We start from the raw sequence: 18,374 nt of genomic DNA, 5'->3' as shown, positions 1-18,374 counted from the left end.
AAAGCTGTTTTAAGGGTGCAGTTAACGAATTGATGGGATTGCAAGAGCGTTTCTCAGAAGAAGAAGAAGAAATTATTTATTTGGTTTTTCAACTTAAATTTCTACAGAGCTATATCACACATAAATAATAAAAACAAGATTCCAAGGAATCTCCTGGACTTCCCTCCTCCCCTTTGTGGGTCCAATTATTAATCATTTCCTCCCGTGTCCTTTATGATACTCCAAATCCTTTGCCTCTTCCATTATGTCCAGAATTCAGCCTTAAACTACAAGTGATATTCCAATTCTACTAACGATTCTAACTGTTTACAATGGTCTTTAAGATAAGTTATAAAATTTCCCCATTCCTTACTAAAATTTTGGTCTTCCTGATTTCTGACTCTTCCGGTCATTTTAGCCATTTCAGCACAATCCATTAACTTCATCTGCCAATCATCTCTGGTAGGAACTTTATCTTTTTTTTCATCTTGGGCCAGTAACATCTGTGCAGCCATGGTCACGCATTTCTCAGTAAATTTGTGTGGTGGGGTGAAGGAGTGCTGCGGTCAGAAGGCTCATGCCTATCTTGGCTTATTAAGCCAAGGTTTGAGCATCCACACTTGCCCACGGCCTCTTCTTTTCTGCGTAACTCTCCTGGAGCTCTGTGGGTAAGTGGAGCCAGCAGTGCTCCAGAAGAATATTTGCACAGATAACACCCGGTTCTGATAGAGCTTAGGCTCTCAATACCTGGCTTCTACAAATGCCTGGCGCTTGCTTAGGGCACCCTTACTCACATTGGTCCCTGCTAGATTTCTGGACTGTAATTCCCATCAGTACAACCAACTCTAACCCACCTTAGCAGTTCTTACTTGGTTGCAGGGTGGATAAAAATCAATGATTTTTTTTTAAAAAAAAACCCAGATTTTTTAAAATTTAAATCAGATTTTTAAAATAAAATGCTTTTGGAGTAAAATTCTAGTTTTCTATTTCAGTTACATTATAGTCCAAAGGCTATTCATCAGGAAATAAGGATTTGTTTTAAGTTTTTCATGTGTGCTAAAACTCAGTCGTTTAAAAAAATAATCATTTAACCACATCAGTTAAGAAACATGGATACATGTGCTATAATGTTATTGTTTTAGTTAAATAAATTGTTTAATTTTTTATTAAGGCAATGATTATTTTTCTCCTTCCAATAAAGTACAGCAGAAAAGTTGTCCAAATATGAACAATAATTTCATAATTACCTGTCTTTGTATTTCTAATAGTATAACCAAATCAGTAATTTTTGCTATAACTGTAAAAACTACTATGCATTTCTGAAAGACAAATTTCCAAAGCAGCTAGAGCAGGGATGAAGGAGCATGTGGTCCTGCAGATTTTGCGGCACCATATCTTCCATCAGTCCTGACCGTTCTGCACACTGGCTGTGGCTACCAGAAGATGAACTCGGGCAACATATGGGGAGACGCATGCCACCTTTCTAAGGACAGGAGAATCTCTCTCTTCGAAGGAGCGCTTCTCTGCCATTTTAGTCTTCATAGCCACTGCCAATGCTTTGCTTACTCAACAGAGTCTTGCTCCTGCATTTCTAACAGAAGGCACTCCTGTTATTTATTAAAAACAAATGGTAAACCATTTTGACACCCCCGCTGCAACACCCTCACCAGCTTAAGACCTCTGAGCTCCTCTTGTTTCAAAGGTCTTCTGGGATCTAAGAATTACTGCCCGTAGTTAGACCTGAAACACATTAAAATGAAATCGTGCCGGAAGCTGCCATTTTCACCATGTTTCAAGGGCACGAGATCCGTTGGTGGCGTTGCATGCTAATTGCCGTTGTCTGTTTCTTCCTCTTTTAGTCGCCCAGAGTGAAAGAATCATCACAAAATTCCGAGGTGAGTTATTAACCAGTCATGCCTCTTGAAGCACCCGCCTGTCTTCTGTTTTGGGGAGTGCCAAGTTCACAAATAATAGTAACAATTAAGGTAATGTTTTAGTTCTCTTAACAGAACGCTGACCTACAGACTGACTTCTGCTGGCTTAAAAAGTGGGGCGGCCGCGTTTCAGGACAATAAAATAAGTGTTGCTAGCTTGAAGCAATCGCTAGGCAGCATCCTATATAATAAAGTCCCTTTGTCTCTGCGTCCAGTCCCTGTGTCCCTGTGTCCGAGCTAATGCGCATGTGCCCCACGGACACAGGGAGTGGACGAAGAGGCGGGACGTACACACACACACACACGCTCTCTTCCCCCCTCAACCCTCTGCCTCACGTTCCCCTGCGGCGGCGGACCAAGATGGCGGCTTGGGTTCCGGGGCGGCGGCGGGCCGCGGCCCGGAACCCAATACCGCCATCTTGGTCCGCTGCCACCTTCTCCTGACAACCCTACCTGGCCCGTGGGAGGAGTGGCGGGGCCGCGGCCTTCCCTCCCTCTCTGCGCTCGGCCGCGGGACACAATGGGAGAGCGCTTTGTTTAATTGCGTTCCTGGCGCCCCACGCGGTCGAGCGCAGAAAGGGAGGGAAGGCCGCGGCCCCGTCGCACCTCTAGCGCCCGTTTTCTTAACGGGCTGAATGAGACTAGTTTTATATACAAAGATACACACAACGTGCAATTTTTGCAAACTAATCTCAACTTTTAAGTAATGGGACGAAAACTGCTGAAGCCAGTTAAAATATTGTCATTTTTAAATTACGGTTCATAACAAAATCCAGAGCATGTTCTGAAGGTTCATGGAAATCCACCAGCTTGTTGATGCTGAAGCAGGTCTGGGCGTAGGTGCCTGGATTTGTGAGTGCCTATGAACCACATCGCCTTGGGTTCCGTGACAGAGGAAAGGTGGAGTGTGAATGTAAGACAGTAATAAATTGTAGCACTTAATCCCGCCGGCAAGTGCTCAGGGTGGGGGAGTGTGGCACAATGGGCTGGCGAATGTATTTTTCCCTTCCAATGGGAGGATGGAAATCCCTTCTGGGGAAAAAACGGGAAAAGGCTCCTGAAAAAGGGAGACGAGGAAGATGGTAGCATCTTCTGCCCTGTAGGCATAAGCTCAAGAGGGCTGTGGATTTGGCCAGTATAACATACTAATGCATACTAATGCATTAAATGTTAGGAATGTATGAATTGCTATAAGCGGCAAGGAGTTGAAATATAAATGGCAAGGACTCGTAAAGAAACTTTAAATCAATTGTTCCATGGACTGGCAGTGGTCAAGCATTTTGGAATAATAATTGAGTTATCTTTGCTTCATTCGGTCACAAATTCGTAGCTGGTTTTTACCTTCATTGTGTTGAATTTATTTAATTTTATTTGTTATTGTGTTTAATTTTATTTATTTATTGAATTTATACCTGACCTTCCTCTCCAAGGAGCTCAAAGGCAGCATACGGGGTTTTCCTCATCCAGTCCCCACAACAACAACCTTGAGAGGTAGGCTAGGCTGACAGGCAGTGGCCCAGTAAGCCTCATGGCCAAGTGGGGACTCGAACCCTGGTCTCCCAGGTCTTAGTCTTGACATACTAACCACTACACTACCACTGGCTCTTAGTTAGTTACACACACACACACACACACACAATGCCCTTAGTTACTTGTACTTAGGGACAATTGTAATTAGGCGGTAAAAGAAATTGCCTGAATAAGTCGACAAACAAGCAGCTCGTCGTTGGTATTTCTGACAGGTGGGCCACCCTCGTTCTCCCATACCCATCTCCTGTCCTTTCTGATTCGCAGCTCTTTCCACCAGCGGAGCAGCCGACAAGCCCTTTGCTCAACGTCCCAGCCCAGCCGCCTCAACTACCTCAGCCTGCAGGACAAGCACCCGCACAAACTTCTCCCGCTGTCCCTGGGGCTCCAGCTTCTCAGGCACCTGCGCAGGTAAGGCCAGGAGCCTCTGGGGAAGACCCACCAGAAGCGGAAACAGTTTGTTTTTGCATTTATATCCCACTTTTTCCTCTAAGGAGCTCGAGGCGACACACAGAGCTCTCTTCCTTCGCAGTGTATTCCCACAATAACCCTGTGAGGTAGGCTAGGCTGAGAGGCAGTGGCTGGCCCAAGGTCACTGGCCCTGGACAAGTGAGAATTTGAACCCTTGTCTCCCAGGTCCGACTCTGGCACTCTAACCCATGGGTAGGCAAACTAAGGCCCGGGGGGGGGGGGGGATCTGGCCCAGTCGCCTTCTAAATCTGGCCCGCAGATGGCCCGGGAATCAGCATGTTTTTACATGAGTAGAATGTGTCCTTTTATTTAAAATGCATCTCTGGGGCCATAGGAGTTCATTATTATTATTTTCAAAAATATAGTCTGGCCCCCCACAAGGTCTGAGGGACAGTGGACCGGCCCTCTGCTGAAAAGGTTTGTTGACCCCTGAGTCACTAAACCACACCATAAGACCAGTGGGGAAAGGGATGAAGCAGCTGCTGGCCATGCAGCCTCCCCCAGACTGCTTTGGCTATAAAACAAGTACATTCATTCCCCCCCCCCACTCCCCTTTTCTCTGGCGAAGAGGCCATGAATTGCAAAGTTCCTGGCCGAAATGTCCCTTCAACCACTAGCGAAGTAGGTGGTCTAGCCGCCCCCCCCTTTTTTAATCCGTGAGACAGGATTGAGAGCAGCTGGCCTACCCTATAGGGCTGCTTGGAGAGACGGAGCCCTAATTGCCTAATTCCTAATGACTGCAGCAATTAGGAATAAGTCGAAACAAATGTCTAGCAAGAAATGGGAATATGTAGAGGATTACTTTAAGAAAAAAGATATTAAAACGGAGCTTGTGATCTGTTTAGCCTAGAGAGACACGGGGAAAATTGAGAGAAATTATGACAAGGAAAAGAAACATACAATAGGTTTTTGTCTTAGGAGAATAACAACGCAAGAAATGGGGAAAATTTAAAGCTAAGTGATGTGTTAGAGTTTGGAAGTGAATTTTACTTATTTATATATAAGGGTTTGATTTCTGAACTGTGATATTGTGATGATGGAGAAATTGTTTGCTTTGTTCTTTGTTGTAATGTCTTTTAAAAATGTTTCAATAAAGTATATTTTATTTTATTTATTTTTTAAAAAGGAGAGACTGAGCCCTTGGGACCTTTCTGCCGCAAAAACCATCGCCACCCCAATGTCTCTGCTTTTCAGGGGCCGGAGTGTTTTAATGCCAGCCCTGCCTTTTGCAGAGAGCGGAGGAGCAGCCAATGAGATGGCTTTTGTCACCCAGGGTGAACTCCTGCCGAAACCAGCCTGTTCTGGAGTGTGTCCCACAGCTTGCGGGTGCTCTGGAGGCAGTCGGACAGAGATTGCTCATGTATTATAACAAATAGCTGTCCTTGCAGCCAGGGTGAGGCCTGCAAGGCTGGACGGGCGGGGGAAGCTTCCTCACCCCATGATCCTAATAGGCCTGCTGGGAATGGTTTGGCGGTGATTTGTGGCCAGAGCAACACTCGAGGGCTTCAGCGTTTTTCCTAGAAACGTTTTCATGGGTTTTTGGGAAGGAGGCTATATATAAACCCCTCTGCGATCACAGGGCTCCTGTTCTCTCCCTGACAGCCCATTAATCTTGGGGAGACAAACCTTGGCGCCCTATGTTCCTGGATTCCAGCTGGCTGAAATTAAATAGGACTGACTTGGCTTGGCTCAGGGTCTGCAGATGTTCTCTATGTGAGCAGGCCCAGCAGTTAAACGCTTGAGGGAGCCCCCGGGCTCCGCTTTGAAACAATCCCTCAATGTGCACGGTTGTGCTTTTCTGCCACTTTTCTGGAAGGTACAGCAGCTGTGGCTTCACTGACGTCAAGGGAGCGCGATGTGGATCCCCAGCGTAGGATTTCAGGGAATCTCTTAATCTCATCCCCATTGTGACCTAGGCGGCCATTTGTGGGCTGCGTCTGACCCGCGTCCTTTCTTCTACTCCCCAGCTCCATTTATAGCTCCTGTATATCAAGGGAGCACTTTTAAGCTTGTAGGTGCCTCTGCTGTTGTGGAACTAGGCTGGGCCAGGGGTTGTGGGGCCACCCCAGGAGATCCTGAGGCATAGGAAGTTGCTTTAGACCAGCTCGAAGTATTTCCCCACTTGGCCAGCGTATTTGTCTGCTCTGACTGGCCATGCCTTTCAAACTAAGCTTTATGAGGAACGGTTGAAGGAGCTGGGTATGTTTAGCCTGGAAAAGAGGAGACTGAGAGGAGATCTGGTAGCCATCTTCAGATCTCTAAAGGGCTGTCACGTGAGCCCAACGCAGGGCCTTTATGTTAGCCCGACGGAACGTTTCCCCCTCAGCTTTTGTCAAGGGCAAATATTTAAACATCCTCAGAAATGATAGACATGGCGGATGTTCTTTGAGTCCTTTTCAACTGTCCATTGTACAACTAGTTATGCAAACCCATGCTACCCCTTTTTTGGGTAGTCTAACATCACGACACAATGAAAATATCAGATTCTATCGGTCTGACATTAACCCGGAAGTAACTGCAAGGGTGGCTAAGTTTTTCTCGATAGTATTTCCTAGAGTGGTGAATGGCATTATTTAGCGGGAAGAGATACCAATGAAAATCCTCATCATTATATATTTTAACATGGCTGTATTTTTGTATATATTTTAAACTTTTATATATGGATGCTTTATGATGTTTTATGATGGCAAAGTAAGAAGCACGTAAGGGCTGTCACATGGAGGATGGAACAAGTTTGTTTTCTCCTGCTCTGGAGGGTAGGACTCACACCATGGCTTCAAGGAGATTCCAACTAAACATCAGGAATAACTTTCTGACAGAGCAGTTTGACAGTGGAACGGTCGTCCCTTGGGAGGTTGTGGACTCTCCTTCCTTGCAGGTTTTTAAGCAGAGGTTGGATGCCCATCTGTCATGGGTACTTTAGCTGAGATTCCTGCATTGCAGAGGGTTGGACTAGATGACTCTCGGGGTCCCTTCCATCTCTTAACTTGTAGCTCCACTATAATTAATGGGTTGCTAATCGCCTTCCACATATGTCCCAAGGCGATGTACAAAATATAATAAAAACAGCTTAAAAACCCTTGGGGTCCCTTCCAGCTCTATTACTCTCTGACCCTGAAGACAGTGGCATGGAGAGGAAGGGGGAAACAATGTGCCATAGGTGTCTGGTTCCCCCTCCAACACAGAGAATCAGTGGTGTGTGTGTGTCTGTGTGTGTCTGTGTGTGTGTGTCTGTGTGTGAACCCATCATGCCCAACCCTTAAGGGCATTGCATAAGCCCCTCCCACCCCAAGAGTTGCTTGTCAAGGGTGGGCGTGGAGCAGCTTTGTTAGGGTGAACCAGGAGTGAGGAGCTTCTAGACCTGGAATCCGAATGTGGTCCTCCATCGCCTCTCTCTGGCCCTTGGGAAGTCTCCCCAGGCTGTGCTTCACACTAGATGTCCCTCGGAGTCCCTTTTAACTCTACAATTTTGTGATTTTCTGGGTCTTAGGCAGAGGTGTTCTCTATCAGCTGCTGTCTGAGATCCATAGACTGGAGGCACCAGATATTGCACCTGGAGCCTCCTGCATACAGAGCATGTATCCTAGCACTGGCCAGCAGCCTCTTCCCCTTAAGGACAGGGATGGGGAGGTGCTGCTCGGTTCCGACTCCCTTTGTCCCTGAACGTTGGCTGTGCTGGGTGGCAGTTGGAGCCAACAACACCTGGAAGGCCATTTGTTCTCTATCCCTGAACTATATAAACTGTTAAGCGAAGAGGGCGCTGATGCCATGACAAGCACTTCAGACCTATGTTGAAAGGAATAGATTTGGCAGGTGCCTGAAAATCTGAATTGCCCACATCTCCCTGCAAACAGGGGCAGCCACCCGTCAGCCCCTGCCCCAGAGTACGAAGCTGAACATACTCAATCCATATTAGACTATAGCATCTGCAGTAAGTATGTACACTGCGGAAAGTATTGTTTACTCATTGTGGTTTTATTTTACTTGGTGAGGCAAAGGCTTTTTTTTTTTTTGCTTTTTCTTTTTAAGAAGACTGCCTTGCTCTGGGTTGGATCAATGCTGTGCTGGATTTTTCTGTGCTTTAGTTCCCGAGAGAGCTGCAAACCATTGTGTGGAAAAATGGTTTAATAAAGGAAGAAACATTTAAAAAAAAAAAAAAAACAGGTTCCTTCGGAGCAAATGATTAAAACAAACAAGTGAAGCCATGTACTGCAATAAGACTCCAAAATAATAAGTAGTCATAAATTAACTCCACCGGATCAGTAGTCAGTTTGACTTGGGGCACAAGAGGCCTGTGTTTTGGCAGGGAGAGAGACGCCTTACGGAATATTGCTTGAGATATTGCCAGTCGTGAAACACTGAAGAAAATTCATCCAGCGAGTCGTCCCGAGAGAGGTTTTTTAATCAGTTCCATTTTGGTGTCACCACATTTGTTTGCTCTCTGCCTGTCCAAAATTGTCACATTTGCTGCCTGATCATCTCATAATGCTTTTGTGTGGGTTTTTTTAAAAACACAAAACACACATTGATTATTATTTTTAAAAGTTCACCCTTCCTCTTTTTTTCCAAAAGGCACCTCCTGCAACAAACCCAGCACAAGAGGAAATGAAAGTCCCCATCAGTCTCGTTCTAAGGTTAAGGTAAGCATGTTGCTTTGGCTTGCAAAAAGGAGAGGCTTTTTGGGTGGGGTTTCCAAGATGGCAGCCGCCATATGTTGTTGCACCGCAACTCCCATCAGTCCCAACTACCATTGCTGCTGCTTTAGGTTTGATGGGGAATTATAGTTCATCGGCATCTTTCAAAGGCACCATGACACCTGTCAGAGGCTGTTGTTGCGACTACTCTAGAGTAACGACGCTCCACATTCTTGTTTTTAGACAGTTTTATTTAGTGCAGTCTATTTACAGTGAAATGGGGGTGCAGAAACATGTCTGCTTAGACCGAGCCAGAATCCGGGAATGGCGCGCCCCTCGTCTTCTTCCAGCATAAGAGTCTTGGGACGCCAAACCTTCTTCCCCGCCTTCTCCTGCGTAATTCCGGAACCGGAGGAAAAAGGGGCCTGCGCTCCATGTTTTCCTTCTCCCCCTTTCCCCCCTCTCTTTCTTCCTCCCTCATATGTAGCAGGGGCTCTTCTGTGTTGCCGGAGCCCTGCATCCCTCTTCCTCCTTCCTCACTGGACTCCTCCCCCTCCCCGCTGGCATTGCTGCTATTGGAGGAGCTGCTCTTGATGATGGGAGGGGGATCTCTGTATTCCCTTCCCCTTACAACACCCATCCTTGCTCTCTCTATTTTCCACTGGGTGAGGCTTGACTTGGCCCCAAGGAGAGGTGGGTTCAAATCTCATGAACTTTCCATGGCCATGTATGACCTAAATTCTCCTCGCCTGTAAGTATATCATTGCTGTTAATATTTTCAATCTTGGGAGCTTTTCAGCATCCCACTCTAGGAAATGGCATTAATACCTGGGGACGTCTTTGTTGGAGCAATTTCTTTTTCTTTTTCACAATTTCTTTCTTTTTCACAATTTCACACCAAGAAAATCCAATCAATTTGGCAAGACTCTTTGGTTGAGGCTTAATTTTTGCATTGGAAAAGCACACAGTTTATTGAAGTAGATATACACAGAGAACTGAGGTGCCTGTCAACAGGCCGTGCCACTGATGAACCCAGTAATAGAACAACGTGGTACATGTACCCAAAGATGTATCATTGGCTTGAACAGGCATCCCCAAACTTTGGCCCTCCAGATGTTTTGGACTACAATTCCCATCATCCCTGACCACTGGTCCTGTTAGCTAGGGATCATGGGAGTTGTAGGCCAAAACATCTGGAGGGCCGCAGTTTGGGGATGCCTGGGCTTGAATGTATTTCGATCTCACAACTTCTGTGGGAAACAATGCAATTTAAGAACAAAACCACACCGTGGGGATGGTGGAAAAGTCGATTCAGTTTTGCATTTTTAAGCCAGCTGTGACCTGATTTGCACCACTCAGACTAATACGCAAGATCGGAACGTAAATATCCTTTTGGCTTCTGTGCTTCTTCGAATTTTGCAATAACAGCCCTCTGCTCAAAAACTGTACCGAATTTTATTTTATTTTTAAAACAACCACCATAAAACACGTATTCGAGACTAAATACTCTTACGAATGTGTTTATTAAGGAAATACCTTATAGTTTTGTTGTTTTGTTTTTTAAAAAAAATCAGATTAATGTAGAAATGGGATGGAACAGACTTCTGAAAGAACACATGGAGAATTGACATGGGCTGCAAACAGACGGTCCATGCATAGCCACACCTGCAGCCCAAAGAGTATAAATCCTTGTTTGCAGTGCGTAAAAAATGTCTGAAAATATGTTCATTGCTCAGACCACTCAAAAGTAATCCTTAGAACATTTCATACTGAAATAGGTAATACTACCTAGAACAGGTTTCTGCTTCTTGTGCGTGCCTGCGCCCAGGCCCATTCCATCCATGCTCTGAACACATTAATGAAAAGTGCTCAGGCCCCATAATGTATTTGCTCTAACATTAAGGACTTCAGCTAAAGAGCACATGCACTCAGGTATATGATTTGCTAACAAATATTTACGTGTTACGTGAAAAATCTGAAAGAGGTGTAAAGTTGAATTGTGGATCGTCTCCTTACAGGATGTAAAAACGTGCTTCTTCACAAACAAAACTGAACAGACCTCCTTTTTATCGTGCTTGGCATAGCATTGCTAGGGCCAGATAAAATGTGCTTGGGATCTGCATTCCAGGCTTTTCGTTCACCATCCTTGCTTTCGTCTGCAGATTTTTTTAAAAAATGGCTTGTGTTTCATCTCTCTTCTCTTCCCCTCAACAGGAATTCAAAGAAAGAACTCAACGACATTCGATTCGAGTTCACCCCTGGGAGAGGTGAGAAATGGGTACAGGAAAGAGAAACATGCTGGAAGTTAGTGAGTAACCTCGGGCGCAGAATGTTCTGGGTTGAACCTCCAGCATCGCCAAGCAGGAAAGATCCCTCACTTTAGGGAAGTTTTTAATGTTAGAAGTTTTATTGTTTTTAGTGTTCTGTTGGGAGCCGCCCAGAGTGGCTGGGGAAACCCAGCCAGATGGGTGGGGTATAAATAATAAATTTATCATCATCATCATCATTATCATCAACATTATTATTATTGAAACAATACAACAATACAACTGTCGACAGAATATTAGTATTGTTTACTGAATGCCATTGTCCACTGCATAATAGGCAGTCCCAAGTTAGATGAACCAAATGTTTATGAGTTTCCCAGCACTAGGCTTCTGCACTAATTGTTTTCAGAAACATTCCAAATAAGTAATGCTTTGGGCTTAATCAGAGTTGGGGTTCAGACTCCTCTGAGCACACACAGAGCGCTTTTCCTTCCCAAATGAGAGATCCCACCTCGATCCTTATATAGTCTGGGATCAGGAGGCGGTACTTTTAGGTAGGATTGGATCCTTAGAAGCTCTGTTTTCAATTAAAGAAATTATTCTAACCCACCTCTCTGCATACAACCCATTCGAGGCATCTTAAGTAAAATATAATGCAGAATGGTGCACAATATAAAATCAATCTAAAAAGAAGGGGGGAAAGGTTAAATGCCCTGCAAATTGTGAACTCTGAATTGGTTTTAGACCACTTGGGTGCAGATATGATGGTCTCTTAATTATGATCTTTCCAGATACTGCGGATGGGGTATCCCAAGAACTCATCTCGGCTGGGCTTGTTGATGGCAGAGACTTAGTAATAGGTAATAATGCGTATTTCACGTTCACCTTAATCCCATACTGGATTTGTGGATACAAGTTGCTGTATTTCTTCCCAGGACAGGGAGGGGGAAGCTCCTTCCTTGTTAACTAGGACGTCTCTTTCCAATGTTTTAGGGAAGCTTGTTCAGAATGAAAATGCTTAAGTGCTCCGTCTTTGAGTGTGTCCACCCTCTGTCGTTTCAGTTGCTGCCAACTTACAAAAAATTGTGGAAGAGCCCCAGACGAATCGATCTGTCACTTTCAAACTGGTATATTTACTATTTCCCCCCCCCCCCCCTTATTAACCTGGTCTGTGTTAAAAGGGTGTGTCTGCTCTAGGCTTCTTTGGGGCGCTGATTCTTCAACAGTAATCCCTGGACAATGGGTATCTAGTGGGGGACCCACACAGTCATAGCAGAAATAATGCAGGGGCTCTATTTTCAGGGGCTTTGGGGATCAGTTGAGTTGCGATTAGTCTTCCTAATTTAGATACACCCAGATCAAAAAGTGGGGTTAAAATATCATTTCCTCCATGAATGAAGCTTGGGGACATGTGCCAGTCCTTTTGTAGTCAGCTTGGCATCTTCCTTTCTCCAGGGTAGAAAGATCAGCTTGCCTGGGGGAATATCCTGGAATAGCCCATTGAGGGCTAAAAATGCCAAGTGTCTCTTGAGGAGAAAATCTGGGGGAGAGGGGAGTGATGAAATGGAGTGTCTATAAGAGGGCATGGCTGGCTAGCAGGAATTCTGAACAGGAGCGTTCCATGCTGCTTTGGAAAAACGACTTTGAAAATTCAACTGGGACCTGGGACAAAATACTGCAAATGCCAAATTGAACTACATTCTGCACAACGGCACAGTTTAATGTAATGTGGTGGCTTTAGAGATGCTTAGAGGTGAGCATTGCTAACTTCGGAATGCTTGTCCCCCATATAGCCCTTTTCTCTGTGTCTCACATGTTTCCTTAAAGCTGCATCAGAATGCAGAAGGATGTGAGTTTTAATTATGGCCTGCAGAGAACATAAAAAAAGAAGTGTAGTCTGCTGTGACGCTTGCTGTTTTAGCGAATTGCTTCCTTGTCCATATGCACCAGAGTTTGCACCTGTGATAGTCTTCTCATTCATGCTCCCCCACACCTCTGTACTTCGCAAGGTGACTGTGCAACAGAAGCAGACTGTGGCAGTCTCTGTCACTTTGGCGAAATGCATGGGGAGGGGGGCACGGATATATTTCCCACACTTCTGATTTCTCACCGAGGCATTACTTGCACATATTCCAGCTGTTCTCTTTTGGAAGGCATAGGGAAGTCTGGCCACCTAACTTTGCCAAATGTTTTTGCAAGTTCGGTTTTTGCAATAGTATCTTCAGAGGAGCTCCTGGTTCAGCTTCCATCTCATACGGAAGCTTGATTTGCACCCCTTTGATTCCCTGGGACTTTTCATATAAAGACTGTGTTCAGGTTGCCTTCGCTACCTTTCTGTAAAGATTTGTTGGCCGGCTACTGCTGCTCTTTTTGAACCACTTCCTGATATATTTATTGCTTTGCTACTATTTATATTTAAATATTTACAGGCCACGCTTTTCACAAAGCTCCTGCAGGGCAGTAAGCAGCGTAGAAAGTTGCAGTGGCGTTGTTAAAGCATCAGCAAAAAGCTGCTTCCTTATATTTGACTGTTTCCACTGATTCTTAATTTTCTCTTTCCCGTGGCTCTTTTATTATTTCGCCGAGGGTTGCTATTCTTGTTTAATCGACAGCAAACTGTATTGCAGGGGGTTGGCAAACTGTATTGCTTGGGTCCCTTCCAACTCTGCCCTTCTGTGATCCTATGACCCACAGACTGTCTGGCCCGGGTGGCAACTCTGCCTCAGCACTGCGAAATCCAGGCGTTCTTCTTCATGTAGAATTCCAGGGTGTTGGGTTTTTGTTGTTAATGGTTTGCGATTTCTGAAAATGGTTTGTGGAAAACTTCTCTCCTCCGCGATGCTTACCGCTGTTGGACTTCCCCACCCCCCCTCTGTTCTCCAGGCATCTGGCGTCGAAGGCTCCGATATCCCCGACGACAGCAAGCTGATTGGCTTTGCCCAGCTCAGCATTAACTAAAACGACACTCCCAGACGATGGTGGTCCCCCCCCCCAAACGGGTGCAGCCTCGAACGCTTCTGTCAGCCTGAAAAGCAAAACCACTACTGCCAAAGAACCAAACTACAGCTCCCTTTCTTAGAAGCTTTAACCTCGTTTGTTTCCCGAGTCGCATCGCAGCGCCTCCCCACCGATACCACCGTTGCAGACAGCTGGCTTCTCGGCCACATTTCCTTCATCCCAGATGTGCAGACCCAGCCAGCCTACCATTGCCTGCATGTTTGTAGTTTTTTTTCTAAATGATTATTATTATTATTGCCTTAACTATTTAAAAGTACAAAAAAGAAAGAAAGAGAAGGAGCCAGATATACTACTGAGAGTACGACACGGGGCTTCCACTACTCTTAACAACGATCCCCGTACAATTCGTGTGCCTGCCGGTTTCTTGATTCTATGTCGAATCAGGGTCCCCCCCCCTCCTGTGTGGCTGTGTGGTTGTTGCTCCATTGCAAAAGGGGGGGTCGCTTCACTTTTGGGTCCACTTTACCAGGCATTGGGGGGAAAAAACAACTTAAAAAACTACAGGAATGGCAAGCTATACTAGCATGTCAGAAATCCGGATGGGCTCTTGCAAACCCAACAAAGTCTTAAGAGAGAGTCTTAAGCCTTAGGCTTAGCAATAAACCATTAAGGGATCTTATTTAATGGGTCTACGGCACGAAAGAAATGGATTAGCCTTAATTCCTCCTCGCCCCCTTCACCTTAATGCAAAATATAGCATTTGGGAAGGGAGAACTATCAGGGTATCGTTTTGTTGCTGCTGCTTTTTTCGTTACTTTTCACCACCCGCAATCTTGTCAGGCCACTTTCCAACATGTTTGTCTCTAGAGGAGGGGTGGTGCACCTGTTGTTGGACACCCCCCCCCACCTCCCATCTGCCCTATCCAGCATGAGCAACAATCAGGGGGGGTGGAAGTTGTGGTCGAAAAGCACCCAAAGAAGGGTTGCGGGCATCCCATCCTCGCTCTAAAGCACCAAGCCAGAATTGCGCTGAGTCGAACCTCTGCGTACTTCTGCTGCTGTTGCCACCATGCCCAAATCACCCTTGCCTGAAAAGCATTGGCTGCTGGGAAGTTCGGGAAGGCTGGCCTTTGCAATCTCTGTTTTCCCATTCGGGGTGGTTTCCGTAACAACGTTTGTGATGGGTGTCCCTTGCTGAAAGGAGATTGGGTGGAGCAGTGGGACTGGATAGCCCTAAATATTGGGCTGCTTTGTAAAAAGAAGAAGAAGCGGCTCCCCCCCCCCCAATTTTGCCGTGCTCTTATCAGGCTTGCTGCATCCTCACAAATCCACACAGTCATTTGATGGCAGCATTGTGCGAGTTTCAAACCTCCTGACTTTGGAATCCTGGGATTTGTAGTTGTGTGGTTAGGAATGCGTAGGCCGGCCTCTTCTAATTTGTTAACCCTCCAGTTGTTGCCAAACCACAACTCCCATTATCCTTGATCACTGTCCGGGGCTGAAGGGAGTTGGGGGTCCAATATTCCCTGGATATGAGCATCTTGGTCCCTCTGGAGATGAGCATGTTGCAAAAAAAAGGAAGGCAAGGGAAATCTCAGCTTGCTAAACTGGCTGCAATTCCCAGAACTCTTTTGCAAAATTTGGGTTGCTTCTTCAAACGATACACATTTTCCCTCACCGTGGGATTTTGTCTGCAACCGTTTTTGAGAAGGGAGCCCTTTGTAAGTAGACTACATTGCTGGAGGTTGTAATTGCGCAAAGTTTGGCTGGGGTGGTTTAACTGTGCAAAGTCGCAGATGTGTGGTTTGATGCATTCATAAAACCAGATGTTCTCCGTACATGGTTGCTAAGAACAAAAGTTGACCATGCCTTCTGGCATTTGGAAGCTCTGTATTTGTGTCTGTACGTGCGTGTGTGTGTGTGTGTGTGTTTCAGCCGAAGCGAATCTTTCCTGTTCCTGTGCTCAGAATTTTTCTTTGGTGTGTTCAAGATAGAAAAATGCATTCATCCCCTTTTCTTTTCTTTTCCTGCACAGACTGGTACATATGGAACCACCCCTATTCTGTTTTTTACAGCAATAAGATAAATAAATAAATAAATAGATTGCCAGTAGATTCATACATGGCAAGATTAAGCTCTGGACAATTTTGTCCCTCCTGCTGCACTAATTGCTTGGAATTTGCAAACTTGTTTTTTTTATACTCTCCAGTGTGAGCATCAGAGTTTGATCAAGATGATATAACTGAAACCAATATAGCTTGCGTTTAGTATTTTTTAAAGAAAATGAGTATCTGGTGGGGTGCGTGCGTGCGTGTGTATGGGTTTTTTTTCGTTTTTTTGAATTTCTACATATAAATTATACTTTTTAGTTTGGAAAAAAGCAACACTTGTAATGCAATATGTGAATAATAAAATGGTGTAGATTCTTCCCTCTCCCACAGGTCTCCCCCCCACCTCAAACACACTCAACAGTTGGGCCCTTCGTGTATCCCTGCTCTGCTTTTGGAGCACAGAGAAAATGTAGGCAGTCTACATTTTGATGGATGAGTTTAAATCCCAGACAGACAAAGGAACTGAGTTCTCGTTTCTCCCCCTACAGCCTTCCAATGTGCTTGGAATTGGCCCGGTCGGCACTTTGCAATGCCAATCTCTTAACCAGAGTTAAACTCTCTGGAGCTGGCTTACGGATTCCTTTCCTTCCTTCCCCTTGACTCTGTTTCCAGGGCAAATTCCAGCCCTCCTTGTTTCTTTGGCTTTATCCGTGGTTCTGCATTCCACTTGCTCCAACTTTAACCGGAATTAACTTTCCAAGCATGCCTCTGAAGCTGCTCTGTTAACTTGGGAGAAGGCAGATCCTAGTTAACGTTTCTGCAAAACCATGGCTACTACCGAGAAGGAAGCTAGGAAAAGAAGAGGATGCAACTTGCAAGTTTTGCATCTCACATCTAACCTCTTAACTGGGATTTAAGGCACACACACTCAACCTGGTGCCTTCCAGAGGTTTTGGACCACAATTTCCACCTGCCCAGTTGCGATCCAAAACATCTGGATGGCACCAGGTGGGGGGGGGAACTGATTGAAGAGACGTGTGCACTGGCCCACTCTGGTTGGGGGGGGGGTTCAATTCAGTTAGGAATCTCTTGGGTCCCGTCCCCATTTAACCGATTATATTTATATATTTTTCGCTCTATCGGCAGTGACAGAAGCTTCCTTCACTCTCTCACACACAAGATTTTTGCCATGTTTGCTTTTTAAAAGAAAATAACCCCCCCCCCCAAAAAAAACCCAACCCCAAACCTGTAGTTTTATTATCTACATGGTTATTATCTACAATAGGTCATGAACAAAAACTGCTACACACGTGGAGGCAAAACGAGGAAAGGATAGGAAAGGCAGTGGTGTCCTAGAGGCAGAGTGTGAAAGAAAAGAGCCCCGTTCGAATTCTGAGTGTCTGTGTTGGGAGATCTTGTTCTGCCCCCTCTCAGAGCACCACGTCCCCCCTCCTCAACTCTTACTTTCATTTAAAACCTGCATGGGTGGGGTGTAACACTAAGCAGCCCCGGGACTACTGTTTCCGGGGTGTGTGTGTGTCCCCACTTTGAGCGATGGGAGTGGCGGAGGCTCCGCCGCAGTCTCGATTCCCTGAATCCTTTGCCTGCCTTTGGCCAGCGGCGCATCCCTTCGGAGCCTGTGATGTCATGCCACTAAAGTGGGCAGGGCTTGCCTCAAGCCCCACCCCCTTGTAGGGTGGTGGTGGTGGTGATTCAAAAAGGTGGGTGGAGCTTGTGGCTGAAATGGGCCTCAGGTGAGGAGCCAGGTGGGCGAAGCTTGGAGGGCAAGTAGAAGGCACCCACCCCCACTACCCACTATTCCCACCCTGTCTTCAGCTATGAAGACCAAATTATTCTGGTACAGTATTACTTCACTTTTGCCTGCATGCCGTGCAAACCTTGTTGTACTCTACACTGGGAGGGGGGTCCAGCCTAATCCAGTGCAATGATGCAGTATCTATTTATTTACTCCCACCTCTGTCTAACCCAAGTCTAGCAGACAAGAGTATCCATGCTGGCCGTTCTCCTTGTAATTTTATTTTATTCTGTCTTAATGAGCCTTCACTCCCCTTGCTAATAGAAATTCCTAGGCACATGTTTCTTGGTAACAGTTTCCTTCCCCCCCCCCCAACCTGGGATACTAAAAAGTGCTAGGCGACTGTTTTGTTCTCGAGGTTCAAAGTGCCAATGATTTTATTATTTTATATTTTAATTTTTGGGGGGGTAAGGAATTATTTCTAACCTTTTTACCCTTAACGGATCAGAGGGGTTTTTTAAAAAATTTTTATTTTGGGTAAATTCTGAACTTGAACCTAGAAATCAGTTGGTATTTTTTTTAGGGATGATGATGGTGTATTAATAAAACAGGAACCTCTACATGATTTTGGTGTACTGTAGATTTTAATGAAAGATGTAAAATATTCAGCCTTTTCCCTCCCCCCCTTTGACTTTGTATTTTATTGCATGTATTTCTCTAATTTTTAATCAATAAAAAAAAATGTCCATTGCTTTTGGGAGTTGGTTTGTATTATTATGATGTTGCTCTCATTCCCT

The 18,374-nt window shown here is 45.3% G+C and overlaps 1 protein-coding gene across 2 annotated transcripts in view; it reads left to right on the top strand.

Annotated features, from left to right (window-relative positions):
- OXSR1 (oxidative stress responsive kinase 1) overlaps nt 1-18,328 on the top strand; it is a 90,145-nt gene extending 71,817 nt beyond the window's left edge. For both annotated transcript variants that reach the window (XM_060280927.2, XM_035128996.3), the window contains exons 12-18: nt 1,839-1,874; nt 3,708-3,851; nt 8,484-8,551; nt 10,760-10,812; nt 11,604-11,672; nt 11,875-11,939; nt 13,696-18,328. In XM_060280927.2, the coding sequence (XP_060136910.2) occupies nt 1,839-1,874; nt 3,708-3,851; nt 8,484-8,551; nt 10,760-10,812; nt 11,604-11,672; nt 11,875-11,939; nt 13,696-13,770 (510 nt within the window). In that variant the 3' untranslated portion in view covers nt 13,771-18,328. The remainder of the gene's footprint in view (nt 1-1,838; nt 1,875-3,707; nt 3,852-8,483; nt 8,552-10,759; nt 10,813-11,603; nt 11,673-11,874; nt 11,940-13,695) is intronic.
- The last annotated feature ends 46 nt before the right edge of the window (nt 18,329-18,374 follow it).

This window comes from Zootoca vivipara, chromosome 11, assembly GCF_965207765.1.
Source record: "Zootoca vivipara chromosome 11, rZooViv2.hap1.1, whole genome shotgun sequence".
Taxonomy (NCBI): Eukaryota; Metazoa; Chordata; class Lepidosauria; order Squamata; family Lacertidae; genus Zootoca; species Zootoca vivipara.
This window is presented reverse-complemented; position numbering and strand designations above follow the sequence as displayed.